General features: G+C 41.9%; 1 protein-coding gene across 11 annotated transcripts in view; it reads right to left on the reverse strand.

Moving 5' to 3' along the window:
• Nucleotides 1-261: 261 nt before the first annotated feature.
• synrg (synergin, gamma) overlaps nucleotides 262-25,325 on the reverse strand; it is a 38,702-nt gene continuing 13,638 nt past the window's right edge. For 5 of the 11 annotated variants that reach the window (XM_047593642.1, XM_047593641.1, XM_047593640.1 and 2 more), the window contains 13 exons: nucleotides 24,217-24,492; nucleotides 23,993-24,132; nucleotides 21,599-21,723; nucleotides 21,108-21,170; nucleotides 18,085-19,044; nucleotides 13,205-13,672; nucleotides 11,805-11,974; nucleotides 11,603-11,656; nucleotides 10,746-10,842; nucleotides 9,581-9,729; nucleotides 7,813-7,923; nucleotides 7,674-7,712; nucleotides 262-1,309 (listed from right to left, as the gene is read on the reverse strand). In XM_047593642.1, coding sequence (XP_047449598.1) covers nucleotides 1,178-1,309; nucleotides 7,674-7,712; nucleotides 7,813-7,923; nucleotides 9,581-9,729; nucleotides 10,746-10,842; nucleotides 11,603-11,656; nucleotides 11,805-11,974; nucleotides 13,205-13,672; nucleotides 18,085-19,044; nucleotides 21,108-21,170; nucleotides 21,599-21,723; nucleotides 23,993-24,132; nucleotides 24,217-24,492 — 2,784 coding nt within the window. In that variant the 3' untranslated portion in view covers nucleotides 262-1,177. The remainder of the gene's footprint in view (nucleotides 1,310-7,673; nucleotides 7,713-7,812; nucleotides 7,924-9,580; nucleotides 9,730-10,745; nucleotides 10,843-11,602; nucleotides 11,657-11,804; nucleotides 11,975-13,204; nucleotides 13,673-18,084; nucleotides 19,045-21,107; nucleotides 21,171-21,598; nucleotides 21,724-23,992; nucleotides 24,133-24,216; nucleotides 24,493-25,325) is intronic. The other 6 variants (XM_047593637.1, XM_047593635.1, XM_047593643.1 and 3 more) reach the window with 3 other exon arrangements.

Raw genomic sequence — 25,325 nt, forward strand, 5'->3', positions numbered from 1 at the left:
ACAAGGCTAACGGGCAACAAAAGAGACGCACAGTGTTGCACTACTAGACGTCATCAGGTGGCTTTGTAGTAGCTTAATTTTTCAGGCTTTCGCAGGTTTGCTCTGGTTTGTTTAAGTTGCTCAGATATAATTAGATGTTTGGTTTAGCAGCCAGAGATCAACAGCGCTCCAACATCAAAAAAGATTTTTGATTTCTATTTTATTTTTTCGCTTTAAACCTCAAAAGACTTTGACTAATATATAATGACCTGTGACACTCTGCACTGTATGCACACACATTTATTTACATGACATTCACATCACAGTTGGTGGTAATTACAATGCCACAGCACGTCACTGTAATATACAGATAATGCTGCTGTAATTTTAGTCGATTTCTTCCAGACATTCAACTCTGCACACGGCACCAAGACAAAGAAAAAAAACACAACCGTTAACATGGTTCCCTTCAAGTTCCAAACTTGCACTTCCCCCCCTCCCCGAAATACATATAAAATACTATTTAAATACTCCAAGAGGTTTTTAGGTTTTCCCTCCCCAGCAGTGCAAAAGACATTCAAAGTAGTTAATTGAAGACAAAGGATAAAAAGAGGGACACCTGCCGTCTAGCAGAGTAGCAATGAAAGATTTTTTAAAAAGACTAAAACCATGACAACCGCAGAGATTCATCAAACAGAGCTGACGCACAAATACAATTCAAGTAGAATTATTAAGGGAACAAAGGAAGTCATTAATAAAATTCAGGGGGAAAAAAAAAATTCAAAACCGAAGCAAAGCAGCAAAAGACATTAAAAACTCAGCATGTTTACCAGCGTCCTCAGCCAGTGTATTTAATGAATGATATTGCACACCTAATAATTTAAACATGACTCACTGATCAGTGGCTATTTGATAATATTGATTCTGCAGTGACAATCAGTAGAAATCTAGCAGCATTAGTAATAGATTTAAATATGACCTACGTCTCGATGGACGAGCAAAAGGCGTAACAATGACAGCATCAATTGTAAATGTTGAGAGAAAAGATGTGCACATGAGTTCACAGACGGGGAGATTTCAGGTTTAAAAATAAATAGAGAGGGATCCAGTGACTTTAAACGTCCTTCTCTCAGTTTGAGGCGACCGGACGCTCCGACTGTTTGATGTTAATTAGCCCGTGCCCTGTTACCATGGCAGCTCAGAGCAGGTCAGGCAGGATGAGGCCCGGGGGTTTGGGCTCCACACAGTTAATCCAGAAATTGGCACAGCTGGCGTGGTACTGGTGGCCTCCGTACAGCAGTTTGAAATTGTCCGTCTCCGAGTTGAACGCCTGTTCGGGGTGAAAGGGTGAAAAAAAAAAATAAATTAAGACACCTGAAACTTACAGACGCTGTGCACGTAAAGAGGAGGAATCAGAGACACGAAGGAGGTAACGTGTCTTATGATTACGGTGATAAAAAAAACAACCTCACAACTGCTGTGAAATCTACAGCAGAGGAGAAAAATGAATATAAAACGTGATTAGATCAGACTGCAATTATCTCCAGATGGAGATCTCTAATAAGGTTCAGACTAAACAGACCAACAACCAAAAAATGTCCAAAAAGTTCCACTTCAACACTTCAACTCGTGCATATTTATTAATTTTCTGTAACTGCTCGTCTGGTGGACGGTGGTGGGACTGGGCTGTTTTAGAATCAACAATCATGTATTTGGACAGTGGGAGGAAGCCACGCAGAAACAGGGACATGAAGAAGAACACGCAAACTCCACACAGAAATGTGGGTTAACGATGAAAATGATGAAGATGTTTCTCTAAACTGAACAACAACACAAGTTCAACATCTGGAATCGGCCAAACTGTTGCCAACCGTATTAAATAAACATAAAAAACAAAGACGCTCAATGATGAATGAATCAACAAGTTGTTTAAGAATCGCGTTGTTCAGGAGAGGCACATTTTTTTTCCACTTCCCAGTTTTATGCCACTCCTGGTCTTTAAAAGACGAAGGTGGAGGGCACAGATTCTGAATGACTCCAGGAGCCACAGTAACATTCAACTGGAAATACCAATAAATGTTAATTTATAGTATGATTCACGTCTTTTTTTTTAAAAGCAGTTCAGCTTTAATGTAGGTGGTCTGCAGGCGTGCTGCACCTAGTGGGACAAAGTCAGAAAAACACAAATCCTATAAATCCTACTTCTAATGGACACAGACTTCTATCCGTAGTGTCGGAGCCACAGCAGCGAGCTATGATAAATACAAACTTAGAGAAGAACGTCAGCCACCGGATATTTCTGTGGAATAAATGTGAGCCCGCTGTGTGTCCTCAGACAGTGAAAAGTCACTGTGCAAGACTCATGAATACTGATAGTGATGTTTCAATCTGAACACTGAAGAATCTCTTTGTGCCTTTTGATTTATCTGTTAAGTCAAGACAGTCAGGCATCAAGGCATGAAGGCAAGTTTAGCTTTGAGGCGTCTAATCAGATGAAGCCATGTCTGCAGCGTTTATGGTACACGGGGAAGTTTCGCCAGCAGGAATAAATGTATGAGCCAAAAAAACAAAAACAAAACAAAAGAAGAAGAAGTCAGTGATCTGAAATAATTCCACAAAATAATTGCAAGGTGAAACAAAAAAACAACAACAAAAAATAAGGCTTAATAATCTACTCTGACCTTATCTAAAAGTTAGACTATTAAGAGTCTAAAATTTGAATTTATATATAAAAAAAAAGGCTACACAACATGCTGATGTACCGTTGATTCACTTCTAACAATCCCCAGAGTCGAAACATTTACTTCATAATATGATCTGATTTTGTGCCAAGTCGCATCGGTCCAGAAAATGAAATGTGGCGATCTGATCTCCACACGAGTGCTGTGATGCGGGGTTTACGTTTTCACTGGGCACAGCTGTAGCGCCGAGCGTGCAATCAGGAGATGCTAATGTGTGTGATGTGCAGTTTAGGAGTTTGCATCCCCGGTGAAATAAATGGAGCTGAAGCCGCAGAAAGGAATGAGTCATGTGCAGTGAATCATAGCCTCCCACACAGAAGCAGAGGGGAGATGCATGCAAAAAGCAATGACTGCACACACACAAAAAATAAAAAATAAAAAAAACACCAAAAAAAACAACACGGTACACCATTAAAGTCGAACACAACTCCACCTGCCCTGAATGCAATCTGCGGCACAGATGCTCTGCTGGATGAAGGGATTTCTAGCGCGGCCTGAATGACACGTTTCCACCTTTCGCCTTTTCTTACATGCTCTTATTTCACGAGCAGAGCGATTTCCTTTCAGAGCTCTTTGTGCCCTGGCTTACTTGTTTCCACAAACCCTGCACTTAAGACTCCCAATGCTGGAACTGTTGGAGGATGCAAAATAAAAAAGGTGGTCACACTGTAATACCTCCTCCTCCTCCTCCTTTCATTACAAAGTACGTCCTTCAATAGCTTTCACCTGTAGGCTAGTTTCACCTGTGTTAACCAGACAGAGCCATTCAGACAGGGAGACACTGGCAACTCTTCTCTGCAAACGACAATGCGGGCATTCAAGCCGGAGCTGCCGAGATAAAAACTCTACTAATTCACCCGACCTTTGTAGCTGCATGTAAATGTTCAGCATTCAGACTGAGCCCGCTATCTGTTCGGATAAAAAGGAAAAAAAAAAAGATCTACATTGACTGTAAACACTGCTTTTCTGTACCGGCTAATGCTTTCATACGAGTCAAAAAGAGATGAGGTATAATTACCCTGAACCTCCTGTCACTGTCTTTAGTCAATGCCTGAAAGCAGAAGAGCAGCCAGACAGGTGAGGCGTATTCATGAGATTGCCCGGAGCGAAGTGTGCTCAGAATGAGGAGAAAAACATTCACAAACATGAAAGTCTGAACCCTCAGGGCTCCTACACAGCCATTCTATCTCTGAATTCAAGAGATTTTGATCTAAAATATTGACTGAAGATTTCAGCCTGTGTTTAGTATGCTCACCGTGTGAGATCAGAGCCGTTTCTCACTGTTTGTCCGCTATTAAAGTTAATAGACGAATCTGGTTTGTAGGTGGAAGCAGACAAGCCGCTATTACTGCGATGGCGCCTCACTCGTGAACCTGTGTGAAACCCGTCCAGCGGATCCTGTTTTTATGTCGAAAATACATCAAATGCCTTTTAAAAATGTAGGTCGTTATCTGGGCTGGGCGGTTATCAGCTGCTCCGACAACAAGCCGGGCCTCAAACGATGAAAAGATATGTTTTTCTCTAAAAGAAGTCACGATTAAATTCCCAGTCTGTGACTCTTTAGATGTCGCACTAGATCCGTTTTAAGCATCGCAATGTTGAGCTGAAACAATTAGTCAACTAAAAATTCATCTTTCTCATTAAATAAAATACTGAAATTATGAATTGAGTATCTTAAAAAGAAATCGTAGGCTACAGCTTCAGTTTGGCCTTTGAATTTAAATATTTGCTATTTTCTTTCTTTTTTTTTTTTTTTTACAGTAAACAAAAACTTAAATTTGTGGGTATTGAGAAGCTAAAATAAATAAAATGTATCCTTTATTTAGTTATTTGGGGCCATTCAGTGTCGAACCACTGATCCTGGGCTTTGAAATAATTCATAATTAATCAGATTAATCTTTATTAAAAATATTGTTTGCACCCTATTCTGTTTTTTATTATGATATTTCTTCTGTTTCAAATGCAGTAAATGATTAATATTTAAATCATTATTAACTGTTGAGGGCAGACAGAAGCTACACATTATTTTTTTGTCATTTCAAACTAGTCTAGCAGCAGTTTCCGCCTTTGTCTGTCAGACAGACAAACGACTGCAGAGGAAACACTTTGTCTTTCACTTACACTATGTTCAGCTTCCACAGAAATGTGGAGGAAACCAGATTAATCCATAACTTCAAATTCGCACTGACAGATCCCAAACTTTTCAGGCCTCTCTTGAGCTGTGTAGGAACTCTGCTAACTTCAACCACATTAAAAGCACACTGTGACAGAGATGGGCAACCCCCAGCAGATTTATATCATTAAATATTGAGATGGTGGAAAAAATAAAAAATAACAAAAAAAAAAACACAGAACAAACTGACAAAGTTTGGATTCAGGCTCGTCTCAGTGGCTGTCAGAGCTACACACACACACACACACGTCTTTAATAATAAATCCAGATCCTTGAGGCACTTCAGACTCCTGCATTAATAGAAATAACCAGAAATGATAAATTATTCAGCTTAAAGTCCTTTCCAGTGCTTCTCCCTGTAATTAGCATTTATTGAGGAGCATCATTAGCTGAATAGTGTCTCTTAAAGAAAAACTGCTGCTGCTGATAATAAACTGAGAAGAGATGGAGCAGCTGGCAGTCGCCCATCTCCGTCTCCTGACCTGAAGAACATGACAGAAATACTGGGGGGGGGGGTTCTACTTTAAACCAACGAGCAGGACACAAACATATACAGGGTGATTTAGAGATGCAAAGCGTGAAGCATTTTTCACATTTCTTTGACGCCACGTCCACATCTCCACCCCTCCTGCACCTTTGGCTGAAAAACAAATCTGTACCTCTTCACTGAAGGACAATGCAACAATCAGCGCTGTCTGCTGCAGCCAAAGCTGTTCTTTCACGTCATTATACTCAGAGGGGATGCTATTCTCCGCTTGGCTTTTATGCGTTCTTACCAGTGTGGCTCTGCCAAAAATGTAATTAAAAGATGGGTTATTAATCTCACGCTAGTGGCACAGAGACAAAATAAAACTGCATTAATTTCAGACTGCCTCCGTGCACACAAGAGTGAGAGGTGAGCGTGTGTTTTTGTGTGTGTGTGTGCAGGTTTATTATCCGCCTTACTCCCTGCTTATGAGTAATGCGTAAGCCACATCTGCTCGCAGCCTAGATGCCTCTCTCAGTCAGCCATATCTGGCCTGGACCATCCATCTGGCTCTGGCTGAGCAGCAGAGAGTTCACGAGGAACAATCAACACCACCGTCCCGCCCTCTAAACCGCAGGGTCCGAGAATATCATTAGTGACCCACTTCCATGTAGGCAATGAAGTGAGTGTACAGCAGCCACAGGACAGTTATTAGAAACAGTGATGGTTGTTAGCTGAAAGTGGCGAGGTGAGCAGTTACCTCCAGATGGAAGTGACAGAATGGGAAATGAAACCCTTCCAAGACAAAATAATGATCCGTGTGAGATTGAAGAACAAATCCCAGAGTGCAGAAACCCACCCCGAGGAGCCCAAGTGACAACTCTGCTCTCGCTCTGTTATTTCAAGGCTGTGTATTGTTATTCTCCGACACTTTCTGGTCATACTTAAGTATAAAAGCTGGGATACTAAACCCCTCCTCCAAACACTGACAGTCTATAACTAGCCCTGTCAAGCGTCGATTTCCATTATATCACGAGGAGCTTACATGAGAAACACTTTTCAAAGTGTTGGTTTTCTGAAACAGTAAGAAACTGATTAAAATCTGACCTAAAGTAGGAAGTTGTTGTAAGCATGCCTGACTAACGAGCTCACTGCCGACAGTGTTGATTGAGCATCACGTTCAAGGCTACCACCTAACTGAAATGATTGTGGAGTTACAGGAGTAAAGGTGTGATTGTCGACTTTTAATACTAACGGGGCTCAGCAGCTCTGTCCTGGTCCTAATTTTAGAAAAATGTAGTTTTCATACAACGCTGTACTTCAGCTATCTAGAAGTAAACATCAATATTCATAGCAGAAGGTACATATTTAAGCATATTATCATTTGCACATTAGTAGAGTGTCCTCCAAAAGAATATCAACACTCTTAACTATTAAAATCCTTTTGAAAAACACTGTTTGAAGTAAAACGTCAGCTGATACAAGGTTTTGAACAAACGTGCAGAGTGAAGGATAACTACGTCATTGAATGTCGTCACCACTATTGAAGCGTCTACACTGGTTATGCAGCATAAATTGCCGATTCAGAATGCATTCTAATATAACCTAACCATCCTGCATTAAATCTTATCTTCTCGAAGGTTATGGTATTGAGCATTTGCTTTAAATAACAAAGAAAGCTGTTCATTCAGCTGTGTTTTCATTTTGAAAACACGGCCCCGGGTGACAGTGTCGTCAATGCCTACCCTCTATTGTGTTGTATCGACACATGTTCGTATTATTTTGACAACCCCATTTTGGGATAAACAACCGCAAACTACATCCTCCAGTATCATCACACAGCTGAATTATTACCTTTACTGACAAGGAACTCAACATAATAACCGTCATGATCCAGTTCAAGGCTGTTCTATTAGGGTTCAGTAGGTTTCACTAGTGTTCCCAATGAAGTGGCATGCGACTGCACATAATCAATAACATGACACATTGTCTCATGCTGAAACCAGATCCTGGGTATTAATACTATGGTGACCACGGCAAGGGCCATTATTGTTGTTACCTGCATTAGAAAACTTGACAGCTATAGCAACCGTAACTAAGGGGGAGGGGCTTAGATAATAGATGAAGCTTTTTATTTTATAGTAGCTGAGCAGAAAAAACCTGCTGTTTATATCTAAGAGAGGAGCAGTGGAGAGAAATGAATCCTGTCACTTTGGCCCCCTGCAGGGTTCATTGGTAAGAGGAGGATAGGCCCCCGAGGCCCCCAGTGGGAAAGAGTGGAATGAGATTTGGATGACAGCTGACTGTCTCATACTCGTTTAAACAGACGTCCGATAGTGCTTTCTTCTTTGTTCTGCAAAATGTTTCAAAGTCAAAGAAATGTCAGTTTGTGTATCCGCTGCGGATGAGCAGCAACATTTATGCCAGGTGTGTTATTCTGAGTGCGCACAAACCTTGCTACGAGCGTCGACGTTCAGCAGACACACTCCACAAGCCAACTCCTTGGCATTCTTGATGCCGTGCCTCAGAATACAAGAGGAGAAGTCGAGGGAGCTTTCATCAGGCTGCGCACACAAACAAACAGACAAGTATTACCTCCTGCCGCCGGGCAAAATGTAGTCATTTCTACTCGTATAATAACAGCAGTGAGAGCAAGTCTGCTTACAGTAAACATCTCACAAGCAACAACTTCAAACTTTGACTATGTGAAATGGAAACAAACACCTGCGTCTTATCTTTCTCCTTTTAAGAAAAGAAAATGTCTACCTGCATGTTTCAATTTTTTTCTGTCCTTGAGATACGGTGTCAGTTATAACATTTACGATTTAAAAATGATATTGCTCTCTGCTGTTTCTTTGTCTTGATTTTACAGACACTAGCAGACAGCTCAGGAAATAAATCCATCCGGTCCTTGTCCTCCCTGTTGATCTTAGCCCGGCCTACCAAAAGACTCCAGCTGCATCACATCAAAATCAATGAATCATTGATTTTAGCCTAATGCACTGACAATACAGGAATCACTAACACTTCATTGTGTTAGTGGCATTGTGAATCGGCCTTCAATCCTTTGTTATCTATCTTTCAGTTTTTTTCTGCTTCCACTTGATAACAGGAGGCAGTAAAAGCAGCTTTGTGCTTTGGTAATTTTGGGATTGGGTTTTGAGAACCATGGGGGAAATCTTTGGCTGCAATATTGCTAATGATCCCTGGTAAATATATATATCTAGGACTGATACCAGATGGTGTAATAGGTAAAGATGACATATAGCTGTTTAGGATCTCTTGCGGCTAAGAAGACCATTTCAGAAAGATAGCTGAGAACTGACCCACCTGGACTGAGTCACTGGTCTGATCATACAGTCTAAGAAATCAAAATGCTGTAAGATGGACAAAATGCCACCTTTATGCACTGTAAGTGGTGCCCCTTTATGGCTGTATTGATATTCCTGTATCTTTGTAATTGTTTTTATTGATAAATACAATAAAATAAAGCATCTGTCCTGTCCTCTGACTTACTAGGGAGGAAGGAATGTAGGGAGGAAGGAAGGAAGGAAGGAAGGAAGGAAGGAAGGAAGGAAAAATACATGAAATAATAAAGCAGGAGACTAAGAGTAAGGAACAGAAGGAAAGGTAGAAGAAGAAAAAAAGAAGGAAGAAAGGAAAGGACAGAAGAGGGAAAAGGAAGAACGAAGGAAGGAAGGAAGGAATGAAGGAATGAATGAATGAATGAAGGAAGGAAGGAAGGAAGGAAGGAAGGAAGGAAGGAAGGAAGGAAAAATACATGAAATAATAAAGCAGGAGACTAAGAGTAAGGAACAGAAGGAAAGGTAGAAGAAGAAAAAAAGAAGGAAGAAAGGAAAGGACAGAAGAGGGAAAAGGAAGAATGAATGAAGGAAGGAAGGAATGAATGAATGAATGAATGAATGAATGAATGAAGGAAGGAAGGAAGGAAGGAAGGAAGGAAGGAAGGAAGGAAGGGACAGAAGAAGGAAAAATTGAATGGAAGAAGGAGGAAAGGAAGGAAACATACAGGGAATAATAAAGCAGGAGAGAAAGAATAAGGAACAGAATAAAAGGTAGAAGAATAATAAAAATAAGGAAGGAAAGGAAGGAGGAATGAAGGAAGGAAATGGAAGAAGGAGGGGATAGAAGAAGGAAACATGGAAAGGAAGGAAGAGTAAGAAGAAGGAAAAGGGAAATGGAAGGAAGGAAGGATCTTACAGCGAGCTTGGCCAGCGACATGAAGCCCATGAGGTTGTTCCACACGCGGCTGATGTCCTTCAGCAGCTGCTGCAGCTTCTCAGAACACACTGCTGTCGCCTTGATGCCCAGCTCCACTCGCCTGGTGACACGATACACCTCCACCACACCTGCCAGACAAAACACACCACCACAGACACGTCACAAAAACATGCTTTGTTGCTCATTTTCAAGAGGTACACCGTGTCCAGTCCAGCTCGTTAAAAGGAACACAATAAGACAGGAGGACCTTGTCACACCAGGCACAGATAAGCCATCGCACCAGAGCTCGTCCTAATCTCGTCCTTCACAGGCTGTGAGACCACGCACACAAGATGCTTTAACAAGGTCCTACTTTACAGCACGTACAGGGGCCAACGTTTCAAAGCACGGGACGTGATTTATCAAGTATTATCTTATGAATGAAGAAGAAGAAGATAACAATAAGAGGAGATTAATAAGAGGAAAAGATGAATAGGAGAGGAAGAAGAATGAGGAGAAGCTGATGAAAAATAGGGGAATAATAAGGAAAGCAGGAGAGTAAGAGGAAGCAACACAAGAAAAAGTAGAAGAATAAAAAGGAGGGAAAGAAAGGAAGGAAGAAATAAATGGAAGAGAAGCACAGAAGGAAGGAACAGAAGAAGAAGAAAGGAAGGAAAAAAGGGATAGAAAAAGGAAAAATTGAAGGAAGGAAGGAATGAAGGAAGGAAGGAAGGAAGGAAGGAAGGAGTATCACAGTCGATACTGTGGAAGTGGACTGTCCTACGCTTGAGACATTATCTCTATTTTGAGCAGATCAATAGAGATTTTTCTTTGGTGTTTGATTTCTAAACTTATTTTTGACCTATGCAGCTGCAGCTTGAATTTTTTCACCCCTGCCTTGTTTTCTTTTTTATTCGTCACCAGGAGAATCAAATAAACTATTCTTTCTGTTTTTTTCTTGTTACGTGTCGGTGCCATCCAAGCTTTTTAAAGGGAACCAATACACTGCACAACACAATGCATGTGGTAAATCTGTACTTTCTTGTACACTGCTGTTGTTTTTTTTGTTTTGTTTACTCACAAATTTAAAGCTCTTTCTGCGCAGTTTGCTAAATGTCATATTTTCTTGCAGTGTGTGCATGCATGAGTGTTTGTGGCTCCTCACCCAGCAGGTACTCCATGCCCTGAGCAGACTGGATGACCTCGGTGCAAACGGTAGAGCTGCTGATGCTGTTCAGGGTGTTGTTGGCTTTGGTGATGACCTTAATGTGGGGAGACAGAAGCCGGCGTTATGTCATGCATACTGTTTTTCCTCATCACAATCATCATTAGAGTACAACAGCACCACCACACAGTTATAACCTCTACCAAGGAGTGTGTCAGAAAGGTTTTTTTAATGAGTAACCTGCCGTCACACTAATCGAGGTATGCTTTGTGAATACAGTCCTTGTCCCAATTTACATGAAACGGAGAAAATTGAATAACTGACAGGAACATGTCCTCCTCCCTTATACTATATGCGATATGTGTCTTTTCAAGGTTCCAACAACCAGATGGAGAATAGTACAGCTTTTTTTAATCTCGTATGTAATGTGGGCGCTATTTATGGTGCAGATAAGATACACACTATCCCTTAGGTGGCATTACATGCATGTCTTCAAATCGAATAAGGAGAACTCCGATATTAGTCTGAGTAACGTGTTAACATGCGCTTAAGTTGTCCAGTTAAAGTCGGATTAAGGCAGTAATTCTTTTTTTTCATGTGCATGCAAACGTACCGACTGTCTCACCTTCTGAAAAGTTTGTTTTCATATTAAAAAAACAAAAACAATATTACTGCACTGTAAAAACGTGAAAATACCAAACTTTTATTTGCTGGGTTAATTTGTCCCAAAACATCCACAATAAGAAAAGTCCTTGTTCTTTGTTATCTTAATTATTCTACTGCATTACCACAGTCAGTCTCACAAATGAGCCGCGCCACAGAAGGAGGTCGGGCACGGGACACAAACAAATACAAACCTCCAGAGCACTTTCCAGACACCTCTGCCACTCATAGGCGTAGCGCTCGCTCTCCTGCAACAACAACAGAAAAACAAAATTATCTCAAGCAAACACAAAGGCAAAACAGAAAAGAACAGAGGAGCATTTATTGGATTTCGTAGCTTTGTACTGAAATCTGATGGTTAATTAAACAGTGCTAACACGTGCCGGCCCTCCTCACCTCCACCTCCCCAGTCAGGTCCTTGTACTTGTCCCTGATGACAGGCAAGGCAGGCTTCTCGCTCAGGGTGTTGGACCGGTCTCTGAAGGGCTGCTCTGGCGCCGGAGACGGCGGGGAACGCCCGATCTCCTTCTCCCCCAGACTGTGACTGCGTTTGTGGGATCCTGAAGCTTAGACAGGAGGGAGAAGAGGAATGTGAATACAGAAAGAGAGAACTCCAAACACATATATAAACTTTGTTTTATATATATATATTTTCTAATGGTGATGACTCATTTTTGAGTTATGCACCTGTTTGTTTGCCATCATTACACCTCTGCTCTGTTGCAACTAATTCCTCCCAGACAACGAAGGCATGAGTAAATACTTAATTTGTGACAAACAATAATTACATACAAAACAGGGGCACGAATATGCAGGTATGAATTATTCATGGCGGCTCACAGACGGACAAATCCTGGCGAGGAATCACAACAAACACTGGGCACAAACACATGCTAAACCCAGACTATTCCTGTGGGGCTGGCAGTTAGTGTGTCTCACGGTCATCCACACAAAAGTAATCTAACCCCCCCCCACCCTCCCCAACCAACTCCTCCACCACCCACAAAGATGTGCGTCATCCTCCCCACAACGACACACCACCACCACCACCACCACCCCACAGCGCTCAACCCTGATCAGATTACAGTTTCCACAGAGCGAAGAGGAGTTAGTGAAGCCCTCGTCGTCACACAAATTACATCCGGCACAGGGAGATGAATCTATGAGGGTAAAATTGGCTTTTATCACATCGCAGGAAACTGTAATAAATTATTTGTGGAGCATAACACCAGCAAACAGCGGCTTAAAAAATGAACAGCCTTTAAGTGGATACGGTTAATTTCTGCTCATGGATTTGTTGGCCTCTGTTAATCCATCTCACCAGTCAGTGCCATTAGAGCAGGGCTGTCATCGCAACACTACCATCTAATGTCTGACAGCTTTATTACAGATATGATGGGGCCCAGAGCGTGGGGGTGGGATAAGAGGCTAAACGAGAGTGGTGTTAATGCCGTTGCAGGGTTAAGAGCTTTTAGTTTCTCAGGAGAGTTTTTACTAAGAACGTACAAAGGTTAGTCCAAATCCAGATTTAAAATTCAGTTCTAAAACTAAGCCTAAGTAAAATAGTCGATGTACAGAAAAGTTCTAAAGTAAGTTGTCCTCATTAACTACTAGCTTCTCTGTTTAATACAAATTGCACTTTAAATATTTTTATACTCATAATCAGCTGTTTTAGTGCTACAAATAAGGAGTTAGTTGCTCCACATTTTAATAATCAATAGTAATTAATGGATTTATTGACTAATTGTTTCACTTTTAATCTGATGAACTGTTTGTGGATCAACATGACGACTCACCTTGAACAGACAAGTCAAAGGTTGCCAGCTCGTTCTTGATCATCTCCTCGCTGGACTTGACTTTGGCCTGGGCGCTGGCTTTCAGGAAGTCGGACTTCCCAAACTTAGGCTTGTCCCCCTCTGAGCCCGCCTCGGATTTTTCCGACACGGTACTCGCAAAGTCTCCAAAGTCGTCGTCGTCATCGCCGCCGCCGCCGCCCTGCTCGCCGGACCCAAAGTCAGCGAAGGCTTCAAACTTGTCGTCTGCAGACGAGCCGTCGTCCGCCGGGAAGGAGGTGGTGATCTTTGTTGTGGAACTGCTTGTGATGTTTTCAGTGCTGCCAAAGGTCAGGTCCTTCTTCTGTGTCGGGACTAAAGAGCCTTGAGGCTTTCTGACCTCACCGGGCAGACTTTCCTCTGACCAGTCATAGCTGGTCAAGGTGCTGAGGCCCGACGTCCCAAAGGGGTCAAATTTCATGTCGTCTCCTTCTGTAATGACAACACAGACATACCAGTGGTACCTAGGAATAGCACAGATGCTGTCATGATAGGAGGAGGATTAATGAGGCAGAATGGACGACAGAGATTTCTGTCGGATTGTTACTGTCACTTATCTACAGCTCAAGTGATGTCCCTTCTCTTGGTAGTTGGATGTTAAGTGTCATTTCACCCACACTTAAAACGTTTTCTCAGCTGCCTCTGGTAACTGGCTTCGAGTATTTGCTTTCATGGAGATTAAAACAATATATCTGAAACTACTTTAAATCAAGTAAATGATACCGCAGAATTTTTTTTTTTTTTTATTGGAGCCAGAAATTATTCTTATATTTCAATCGTGTGAGCGACACAAATGAAATTCCCCGGGATGGAGGCAACAAATATCTCACTACCTCTGCACATAAAACCAAAACTACCTTTAAATAACATTTTTGTTAATCTGGGTGAATTGATGGTGTAGCTTTACTATAACACTGTAACCTGTGCTGTGTCAGGGGCCTAAACGCAGGAATGCGGCGACAATGAAATGCAGCGAGTTGTAGAGATAGAGATGACAGACGTAAAAAAAAAACCTCGGCCTAAGTGAAGTTGAACTAATCTCGACCCAAACTCTTACTAAACTTGTTGTGCTATCGTGCTTGGAGCGTCATGCGTAGTTTTATATGTGACTTCTTTATAAGTAGAGAGCCGTCCATACGCTAGTGATATTTACATGCTCTGCTTCTTTCACTAGGAAAGACATACGGCAGATATACAATGGGGTTACCTAGGCAACCATAACCTGGAACGTCCACTAACGTCTGACCGGCAGCTACAAAGACTTTAGAGACGAGAGAATCACTTTATATGTGGACGGGATCGATTTAGACGTCCACATATATTTTGCACTTCACGGAGAAAAATTCAACGATGCGCTGGAACACGCATACATTGGATTTTAGCTTATTTGTGATACTGACAGTAATACCAACCTACTGCTCTGAAGTAATACATCCTCCCTCTTACTCTTCTGTTAAATAAATGCTTTCATGTCTCAAGTGAATCATGCATTTTATTTCAGTGGACAATTCCTCCTCTTTGGCTCCGGGACAATGTTCCTCTCTGATAATCAGAGCTGATGTCTTTAGACTAAACGCTGAAGCTAAAGGGTTTTGTCTCTGGGCAGACGCTGTAACAACAATAAAAGAAGATCCTTCCTGTCACTACATCTGCTGTTTCTTACGCCGCATCTTGATCGCTTTCTTTATGACTAATACCGACAAATTTTACGGCTTCCACACATTCTACAACGCTTTCGCATTCACGTCACCCTCACAACACTCACACACACATAAATCCACATAATTGAACCTTCTTATTTTTTTAACGAAGGAACCCCTTAGATACAAAAAAAGCAATTTGTGAAATTGACAAGGATCTAGCGCTGTAAGCCTCGTGTCATTAGACCACGTCACGCCTCTCAGGAAAAGGAAAAGAGAAAATAAGACGCGTTTCAGCAATACCAACAGTAATATTTATTACGACAACATGAGTAGAGAGAAAGAGAGAAAAGGTCACAAAGTACTGTGAAAGAGGTCTATCATTACAAGAGGTTTGTCAAACTAACACTTGTAAAATTAGATTTCAGTCATTTTTGAATACAAGGGCATGCAGAGTCAGGAGAAAAGGAAGAAAACAAACAGCGAGAAGGTAAAAAACAAAGATATTCTAGTAGAAGCAGAAACCAGAATGAAAAGGCACATTCACAGACTAGAATCAGTAAATCTGGGGAGATGACAAACTCTTGTTTTAGTGTTAGGACGTAAAGCAACAGGTCTGTTTTTTGTTTGGAAAAGATTTGAATACAGAACATTTGGAAAGCCAAAAGATAATTCAAAGAACAAGGCAGGAAGCAATAACCCTTTGAGGACCTGAGGGGAAGAGATTGGCAGAGCATCCCAAAATTGGTAAAAGAGGGGTTAAAAACTACACTTTAGGAGAAGAGAGGAGGCTGCCATCTTTACACAATTAGTCAATTATGATAAAAACATAATAAATAAATACGGGGAAGAGTTTGTGATGCTTGTAAACGTGATCTTGTTCAAGCGCTCAAAGGGTTACAGAAAACAAAGAGGGCCATCCTTACACCTAACATCCCCAGAAAAAAAGGGCCCTAATTACATCCAATCACAGATGCAGGAACAGATTTAAAGAGACAGTATCCTTTTTCTCTCGCTACAGTGATTGTTTGTCGAAGCAGGCTAATGCACGCGATCCCTCAAAGAATAGCTCGTGTCGTTATTTACCCAAAGACATCGATGTTTGGATCAACCTAAAATACTTGGAAGCTTACTAAATACTGTAGGCTAACGTTTAATTTACACCGTTGGCAAATCACAACAAGGTCGAGGAGTCTTTCTAGTCTCAAAATAAGATTCCTGTAATAAAAATACACTATTAAATCTGTATGTATACATTTCTCCTCGGATAAAAACAACTTGCAATATTGTTATGCATAAAAGGGTTATTTTGTATTATGTTCTTGTCAATTTCACAAATTGAAAAGGCAGGCACACTGCAGCAAAAAGCAAGGCAGGAAGGGTAATACTAACTTCATTATGTTCTCAGAGAGCCAGACCGTAGAGCCACAGGTGATAAATTCATGCTGCTGTTTCACGGATAACGGTAAAAGAAAGAATAAGAAAAGAAGAAAAAAAAAAAACAATTCCTTTTGTGGCTCAAAAGGAATCTCACAAAAGAAATACTGTCTCTTTAAGTTTACATACATTTCCAGAAACACAGTGCAAAGCATGAGGTGCTCAAATGCTCGGCCTGCTACACTTTTAACAACAGGTTAGTCCCAGAGCTCTCCAAGAACAGTAGATATAAGTATAAGAGTGAAATGGAAACCACTGTTACAGTAGCATAAAAGCGTCTCAGGAATGTATCGATGGTAATGTGGGCAGCCTGTTTCACTGCAGCTCCATGGTTTGTATTGTACAGAGGGGCCAAAATCTGACCTGCTGCACATACATACTGAAATAAGGCAATGAGGATGTTTACATTTATAATTTCCTCTCGTAAAGGAAAGAATCATCACTTGCATGGATGAAATGATATGGTATAAATGTTGATAATTAACTGATGGTGGTCGGACGAAGGAAAAACGTCTGAGCTTTCAAAAACATGGTAAGCAAACGTCACGGATTTGCAAAGCCTTCCTCAGACAACAACTACTTCTTGTGTTACAGCAAAGAATGATCTGCCACGAAACATGAGCCGTGAAAGGTGAGATGCTTGATGAATAAGTGATCACCGGTGGAGAAGAGGAGGAAGAGGAGGAGGAGGAGGAGGAGAGGGAGGGCTGAAATTGACCTGATTATCAAGTTTTGATTTTCTTTTATTAAACCATCAAACAACACATTTTAGGGCAACCTTTAACTGCCCTTTGAGGGACGTGAGGTAGGGGGAGGAACGAGCTGACACTCAAGACATCTCGTAAGTAGAGGGTCATTCAATCCAAGTAATACTGCACGGCCAGGCTGAAAATATTGCAGGGTAATATAATAACTGGCAAACAGCATGCACTCACATTCAAGCACTCAGCTCTGAAATGCGTCCAGCTATAATAATAATAATAAGCCTATTTCTGTTAAAATTAACCAAAAATCTTTTGCATGCAAAATCTCCTATTCCCAGCTAATCAAAATGATATTACGTCGTACACGTTCAGTACACAACAGGTAAAAAAAAAGAGTAAACAATGGTTTCCAGATAATGCCTTTGGTAAACTGCAGCCCGTTATGTGAAAGCTTGCGACTCGAATGAACGAGTGTCTCATCATCGTAACACCGTCCTATTCTCATCTGCATTCAGCAAAACTGCTCGACACGCCGACAACTCGCGCACGCACACATGAAAGGTAAACTGAAAGGGGAAGTGTGCAACAAACAACCGTTATCCGAGTCACACGCGCATCTTGTCGGGGGACCTCGTCTACGGGCTACGACTGCCAGCACATCAGAAACAAGCACTCGTCGTTTGTAAATAGAGATACGGGCCGGGACATTTCTGCCACACGATAACAATATACACAGGACGGGAAAGGGAATGTGGAAATAAAAGAGAGAGGAGGAGGAATCTAAGCATTTAAATAAATAAATAAATAAATAAATACATGAATAAATAAAGTATTCTGAGATGAATGATGAAATGTGGAATTAAAGATGTGATGCGTCTTAACTGATATGTTGTTCTTGTATTTTTAAGTCTTCAGTATTTAAGCATATTCAATTCAGTGAGGGCTGCATTACTTGCCCTTTGACCCCTTGTTCGGTGGCCACTGAGGAGGAGAGGCTGTCTAGCCCTGGAATCAATACTGTGTGTGACTGAGCTTCACCAGAGCAAACGCACTAGTTCCTCACCTGTAGCAGGAGGCTGGTGGGACGAGAGACCCGGCAAATCCAGAGAGCTGTCTGACATCACGTGCTTCAGGTCTCCGCCCATGTCCGACAGCTTCATGTCCAGCTGCACTGACAGCGCGTCCTCCGAGTCGTCCTTTCCCACGCTGCTCCCGCCGATGGACGGGAGGTCCAGGGACTTGACGGAGGCAGAGTCTTCCTTGGCCTGTTTGAAGGCGGTCACCTTGTCCACCAGAGTCTTTTCCGAAGCCCCGAGCGCCGTGCAGAACTTCGAGGACTGGAAGTCGGCAAAGTCGTCCGTGTCGCTCTTGAGAGAGGAAAAGGAGCCTCCGCCGCTCTCCTTTGCGTCGTCGTAGGCCAGGCCCCCCTCCAGAGACAGCTGTTTGAACACGTCGTACTTGTCCGAGCTCTGCTGAGGCCGCTGCTGAGCGGAGGTCTCGGCCTGGACCCCGGAGCTGCTCTCGGCTTTGGGCTCGCCACCCGAACTGCCGAACGCCATGAAGTCTGCGAAGTCATCTTGAGGCGCGGCCGCAGCTCCTCCCGCCGCCGAAGCTTGGGCGGCGTCGGAGGAGGAGCCGAAGAGGGCAAAGTCACCGAAATCGTCGGCCGCTCCCCCTGGAGGTTTGGCTCCGCCTGGAAGGAGCACTAGAGAGGGGGGCACGGACACAGAGGGGAACGTGCTGGGCTTGGTCTCGGCGGGGGCGGGGACGGAGGGAGCCATAGAAGAGAAAAGGTCCAGGTCGGCCATGTTGAGAGGATTTTTGGGCTGAGAAAGTGACACCGCCGGCTGTTGCTGCTGAGGAAGTTGCTGCAGAGACTGAGAGGTTGGGAAAGCAGAGGGGAAGGAAGGTGGAAAGATCTTGGCCTGGTCGGAGGGGTCTAGTGGAGAGACGCTGTCGGCGGTTTTAAAGTCTGTGAAGCCATCATCAGCGCTGACAGACTTGAAATCTGCAAATCCTTCCCCTGCAGACCAAAAAGAGAAGAACTCAAGTTCAGTAAAACACACCGCAGAGGGACGTAACGGGATTCTCAACCTTCACAGCCATGTTTCAGTTAAGTCACAATCCTACAAAGTGAAGAAGCAAGTGGATTAAATGTGAGCGCTCATCGTAAGCGTCCACTCTTCTGATGAACTGCGGGGCTGCAGAGGCTCCAGATAACGCCACACATGATCGCACAAAAAGCCGTCATTTAAAGACACCGCACTACCATGCAATGAAACGTAAAAGTCATTCAGCAAAAATGTCCATCTTAACAAGTCATTTTGTTTCTATGTGCTTGACAGTCCATTTGGAAACGTCTCCCACTGATGTGATGGTGGTAAACTGGTGTCTGTTTTTTGAAGCGTCCAATCTTATCTTTAAGCAAGATTTGTGTTATTTACTTGACAGAAGCTTATGGTAACTGCATTTTGGATGGAGTTGTCGTCTGGACAAACACCTGATGTTATAGTGAATATTATCCACAGTAAATTCTGATGTACATAAGGTAAGAAAAAACTAAACTTATCCATATTTTCCTCCAACGTTCCTGTTAATTATTAAAGTATAATTTATGCAGATAAGAGGCGTTTGATATGTACAACATTTACACAGTATAGCTGGTCTCGTTCCTCCATGAGTTAGGAACAGTGCACCCTTGAGCTACAGTGGTCCTGGTAAATCTATACAACATAGGTCTTCAACAGGGGGTCCGCGACCCCTAGGGGTCCGTGGAGGTACTGCAGTGGGGTCGCAAAATCTTTGAATGACCAGACATTTTTTTGATTTTTTTTTTAAATTCTCCTCCACAAATTTAAATTTCTTTAAATACACATTAACTCAAATCCAAATATTATAGTAAACGGATAAATGGAGGCAGAAGGCGTTACCGCCAATTTACTATTTAATAATAGATAATAATATTTGAACCTGTGTATTATGTGAATAACTTCAAATAACTTCAGCAAATAATACTGTATATTTATAAATAGCACTGGGCTGAGTTTAACATAGAACACATGTAGTAGGTAGGGGGTCCCTATTTAATCTCTCCATCAGTTTTCGGGGGCTTTGGCCAGAAAAAACGTTGCTATAGAACATGAGGCTACTCATCCCAAATGCAAATGTTATCGGTAGCCTAATTTGGCCATGAAATTGCGCTTGAGCTTGTCTTGGTCTTGTTTTTGTTTATATACTATTTAGAACAAAGCTAAAACAGGTTCAACAACCTGTACTTGAGTTTTCCTGAATGTGTTTCACTAACTCATCCAGGAGGCTATATATCCCAAATATGTATCCCAAAGATGCACTAAGATCGATCTCACCTCAAGTTAAGTCTGAAAATTCAATAGTAACAGTTGTACAAGTTAAGATGGGTATTTATTGCAGCAAATTTACAGTATGCTATGAAAACTCACATACTTGCATATAAACCACACAGAAAAAACAACTCAAGAGTACTTTCTTGAGTTCCAGCAGTTGCTCACCCACTGAGGTATAATATATGCATGGACTGAAATAGATAATCTGTTCACACCGCTGGTGTACGGCGGAAGAGAGATAACTAATGGGCTCATTAAGGAGACGGAGCCTGACAATGCCAAAGAAAGGTCACTGCAAAGCATGACTTACTGGAGTTGTAAGAGCTGTCCCCATCGGAAACTGTTCTAATGAAACAGGGATGGGAAACACACTGGTATCAACACTGCAGGCTTGCATAACACGATACAGCGTAAACATGGAACAGCGGCATTGTAGTGACCCGACAGCTTCACCCAAGTTATAATACGATGTTTAATTAGTGGGATTCTGGCAAATAAAGCACACGCTGCTTCGTCAGTGAGTTAAACTGAACTCAGAATAACTTGTTTATAGGAGAGGATTTAGAGAGGGGCCAGCTCGGAGCTCGCCGTGTCCTCTCCGTTATTTAGCAAAGAGGTCAGGAGGGTTTTGACTTGAGATGAACCAGAACTACGTAATACGATTTTGCTAACATGTAGATAAGTGTGTTTTTAGCGGTATATGGTGGAAAGAAAGGTTTCTTACCGACTGGTTTCTTGTCAGCAGGCTGCTCAAGCTGTCTGAACACACTGTATTTGTCTCCAATCTCTGGATCAGGACAAATAAAGAAGATTAGGTAAAGTATGAACAGGAAAATACAACACACTTCACAAGTTTCCAAACGCTGCCTTAATGCCGTCTGCTCTGGCAAACAAACATTGTGTCCTTTCAAAGGGCCAGAACACAAAGATAGGCAGTAATAAATAGTTGAAAACATTTTTATTAAAGTGACGCTGCCCTCATTTGAGATAATTTAATATTTTTGATCTGAAGGGTTATTTCACAGTTCAGTATCAAAATGTAAAACAAGTGATAAGACATTTTAGATTATCCTCAGCTAGTTGATGCTTAAAGGAGACAAAAGTGTGTCCTTGTGTACAAACATCTGAAGGGAATATTTTCAAACTGCCTTCGTGTTTTAGTCCCAGGGTGCACACAGCTGGACTGTTTCGTGGTGGTGGTGGTGTGGAAGGTACCTGAGGCAGGGGGTGTAGGCTCTGCAGGTGGATCCACAGACAGCTGCTTGAACACAGCGTACTTATCAGAGGATGTGACAGAGGCGGAGGAGGAACCAGACACTGGAGTCAGCATGGCGGGCGTGCTGCAGGGACACAAAAGAGTGACCTTCAATGTAGTAGTTTAATCCTCATAAGCCCGAACATTTACCCTGGGACAAAAATTTTTTTATGCTTTTAGCATACCTTTAGTCTGACTAAAACCACACTCTCTGTTTCATAGTAAAAAAAGAGAAAATCAGCCTCCAGCACAATTAAAGCTCACTAAATGGACACTTTGTGTTTGTTTATTTAACGCAGTTTAAATTAAGTGTGACAGGAGGATCCAAGGAATCATACTGGACGTCTTCCAGGTTAAGAGCGGATTAAAAGCAATCACTGTAAACTCTAGTCCAGGAGGCTTCTGCCAAGAAAGCAAAAATATAACATGTTTATTAATATACGAGCTGACTTAGTTATATATTTATCTTACTTACACACACACACACACTGAAACGCATCGCATTTCACTGAGATGAAATTATTCCTGCAGCTTCTCACAGTTTGAGATTGTTTTTCTCATTCTTAACGTTCTGCTGCTGAAATAAAAAACAGCTCTGCTGCAGCGTTTCTAATCCTATGTGATTTTTATGCTACTTTTTGTACTTGCAATGAGAAGAATTTAAAGTTTTAAAGGAGGTGCCATTTTGAGAAAACCACCTCTTCACTTGCTTAAATGAAAAGACCAGTTTTAAAGTGTTAAAACAAAACAACCTTTTATAGGAGTAATGTCACCAGGTCCCCACTGAAGACTCCTGTAGCCACTCGTTGCACCATCAGACACTACAACTAAGCTCAGGCTGCATCGACCCATCCTGCTGTAATGACAGCTGCTAATGCCGTCATGTTGCTATGGTTACGCATCTCGAAAAAAAATCTGACGGCCGAGCTGCAGATTTGCGTATTAACCTCTAGAGTTAAGTGTACGTACTGTCGCTAGGTATTATGCCAAATAAGTTCATATGCCAGCATCTGGATTTGTGACTCACGATTAGACCCAAACCACTGTGCCACCCACATGCATTACACACAGGCTGAACCAAGGCTGAAACTAAACCTCTCAATAAGTTCTATCTCGATATATCCAGCGGTGCAGCCTCTCATTATTCTTTCCTGACTGAATTCCTGCAGATTGTGAAGTCTGCATACTGGATGCACTATTATATTAACATTTTGTAAAATATGTTCAAGGCTTATTGACTTTACATTGATCTCTAACAAGGTCTGATATATAGTCTGACTCGTAGTGATGCACCTAGATGGTGCTACAAGTATGTCATTTCCAGAAAGAGCTTAAAGCTCATTTTATTTCCAGCCTAATCTTAGAAAAATCCCCAGGAAGTTAGTCGTCCCCAGCCAAGAAACAGGCAGACACTTAATCCACACTTTAGTTTTTGTAGAAACTTGTCTTTAGTGAGGAATGTTAGCACTTAGTTATTTCCCCATTTTAAGTGTCGACACTTGCTGTATGTACTTCATCGATCTGCTCATCTAAAATACAAATAAATAAATGTATTTCTAAACTGTTTATTTAGTCCTTAAAGCTGATTAACTATATGTCAAAAGCATGTGAAACAAGACACTAACATCATTTAATAATATACCCGTAAAACACATTCATCTGCCACACTAAAAGCATCAAGATTTGAGGTGAAATAGTTAAAACTTATAGTGAATATTAGTTTCCTCACAGCCTCTTTTTTTTCTTCAGGACATCTGACAGTAAGCTGTGGCTGCCTGCTCAGCCTGCCAGCTCAATATGAGCTTCTCAGCCTCTCATTTAATTAGACAATCTCTCCCCGTAGGGAATTCTTGTTACACTGCAGAAACAGTCAGGGGTGTATGTTTTCAGGGGAGAAATAGAACAGAATTATAAAACGCCTATGCCACTTAGATGTAAGATACTCTGGTCCTGCTTTTCTCTTTGTCTTTCAGTGGATAATTGCCTTTCAGCTTCCTTTCAGTGAGAGCGCCATCTCTCTATAAGGGCTTGGAAAGTAATATAAAGAAATGAGCTTGTCTGCCGTCTTCTGAAATGAATTCATTAGGCAATGACCCAAACTCATTGCTATTCCAAGGAGGTTATTACAAGATATTACAACAGTGTGTCTGACTGTAAGACGGACAGTGACAGACGCAAATATTATGCAGAGTAAGTCAGATATAAATAACCACCCGGGGCCGGAAGCCACCCGTCACTACAAATATTTATAGCACTTTATATCAAAAAAGGAGACAGAACCATCGAAACACTGAACATAATCATGAATATATAAGGCAGAATTAGAACAATAATTAAGCTGAAAGACTATCTACCTGTTTTGGTGCTGAGGTGCAATCGCGGTGGGGAAACTTCCCCCCGACTCCCCCTGGAAGTCAGCGAAAGCCTGGTCTCCTGCTCCCGGCTTCGGAGCCTCCTGGAAGTCCTGAAAGTCGTCGTCATCCGCTTTTGCCGTCTATGTGAACATTATGTTAGTGAGTAAGACGTGTAATATAGTGAGTTGAGGGAATACAGAGAACTGAAAGCTTGGCTGTGTTACCTGTGCAGGAGGGAAACTGGCGATGAAACTTGTGTTCGTGGGCGGTTGAGTTGTTGCTGCCGCTGCTGCTGCTGCTGCTGCTGCCGGCGCCGGCGTCATGGCCATGACTGATGGTGCTGGCGTCGGCATGGCCATGGAGACAGGGGGCTGGGTCATCATGGGCTGCTGGTGCTGGGGCATGACGGGGGCCATGGCCATAGCCAGGGCTGGTAGGTTGGGCACAGGTGGAGAAGGAAACTGAGCAAGGATTTCCACATTCATAGCTGGGAGGCCACTCTGAAATAAAAGAGACAAACCAGTGAGGTTGACAACAAATCCACCAATGCTACTAACAAGTATGTCTTAATCTTGATGAAACTCAATTCCACTGAGCTCAGTCGTTAAAAAAAATTACATGTCCTGCTGCTGGAAATGGTCCTCAACAAATGTAATGAAACAAACCGCAGCAACTGTTCTTTCTATGAACAGAACCAGCAGTGACTACGTGCTTAAATCATTTATTAGCTTTTTTTTTTTTTTTTTTTAAATGAAGCTGTGTGTAGACTCTGTCATTTTCCAAGATTGAATATTTTGGCAGAAAGAAATTAGCTTGAGGCTAAGAGACGCAGACGAGGTGAAGGAGTGCAGAAAAAAGAGAACAACACATTGTCAGCTCGGGTCTTTTCACAGGGCGAGTTGACAATGAGAGAATACAGAGTAACAACAGCCTATTCTTTAAAGGCAGCGGTGCATCGGGGCGACAGTCGGATGTTTTCCAATGTTGGGCTGTCGGTTTCACCGCGTGTCCCGCATCATTGGCACTAATCAGATAACCGTCAACAACATTTCAACAGTTTCAATATTTTGGATCATCCATTGAATTTCTGGCTAATCATCTTAGAGAAAACAGCAAACAATAGAAGAGTAAAAGTAAACTTAAAGTTCAAAGGTTACACAGAGGGTTTTTTTTTTTACACATTGTTTTACCAATATTTTAATTGATTAAATGATCACCTAAAATGAACAAACTGATCAGTATGATTTAGTTCTGTACGACATTATACGTCCCCTTTTCCATTGATGACAACCAACCACAGTCACCTGCTGGTATAAAGAGTTATTTCCTTTCA

Source organism: Mugil cephalus, chromosome 9 (genome assembly GCF_022458985.1).
Source record: "Mugil cephalus isolate CIBA_MC_2020 chromosome 9, CIBA_Mcephalus_1.1, whole genome shotgun sequence".
NCBI lineage: Eukaryota > Metazoa > Chordata > Actinopteri > Mugiliformes > Mugilidae > Mugil > Mugil cephalus.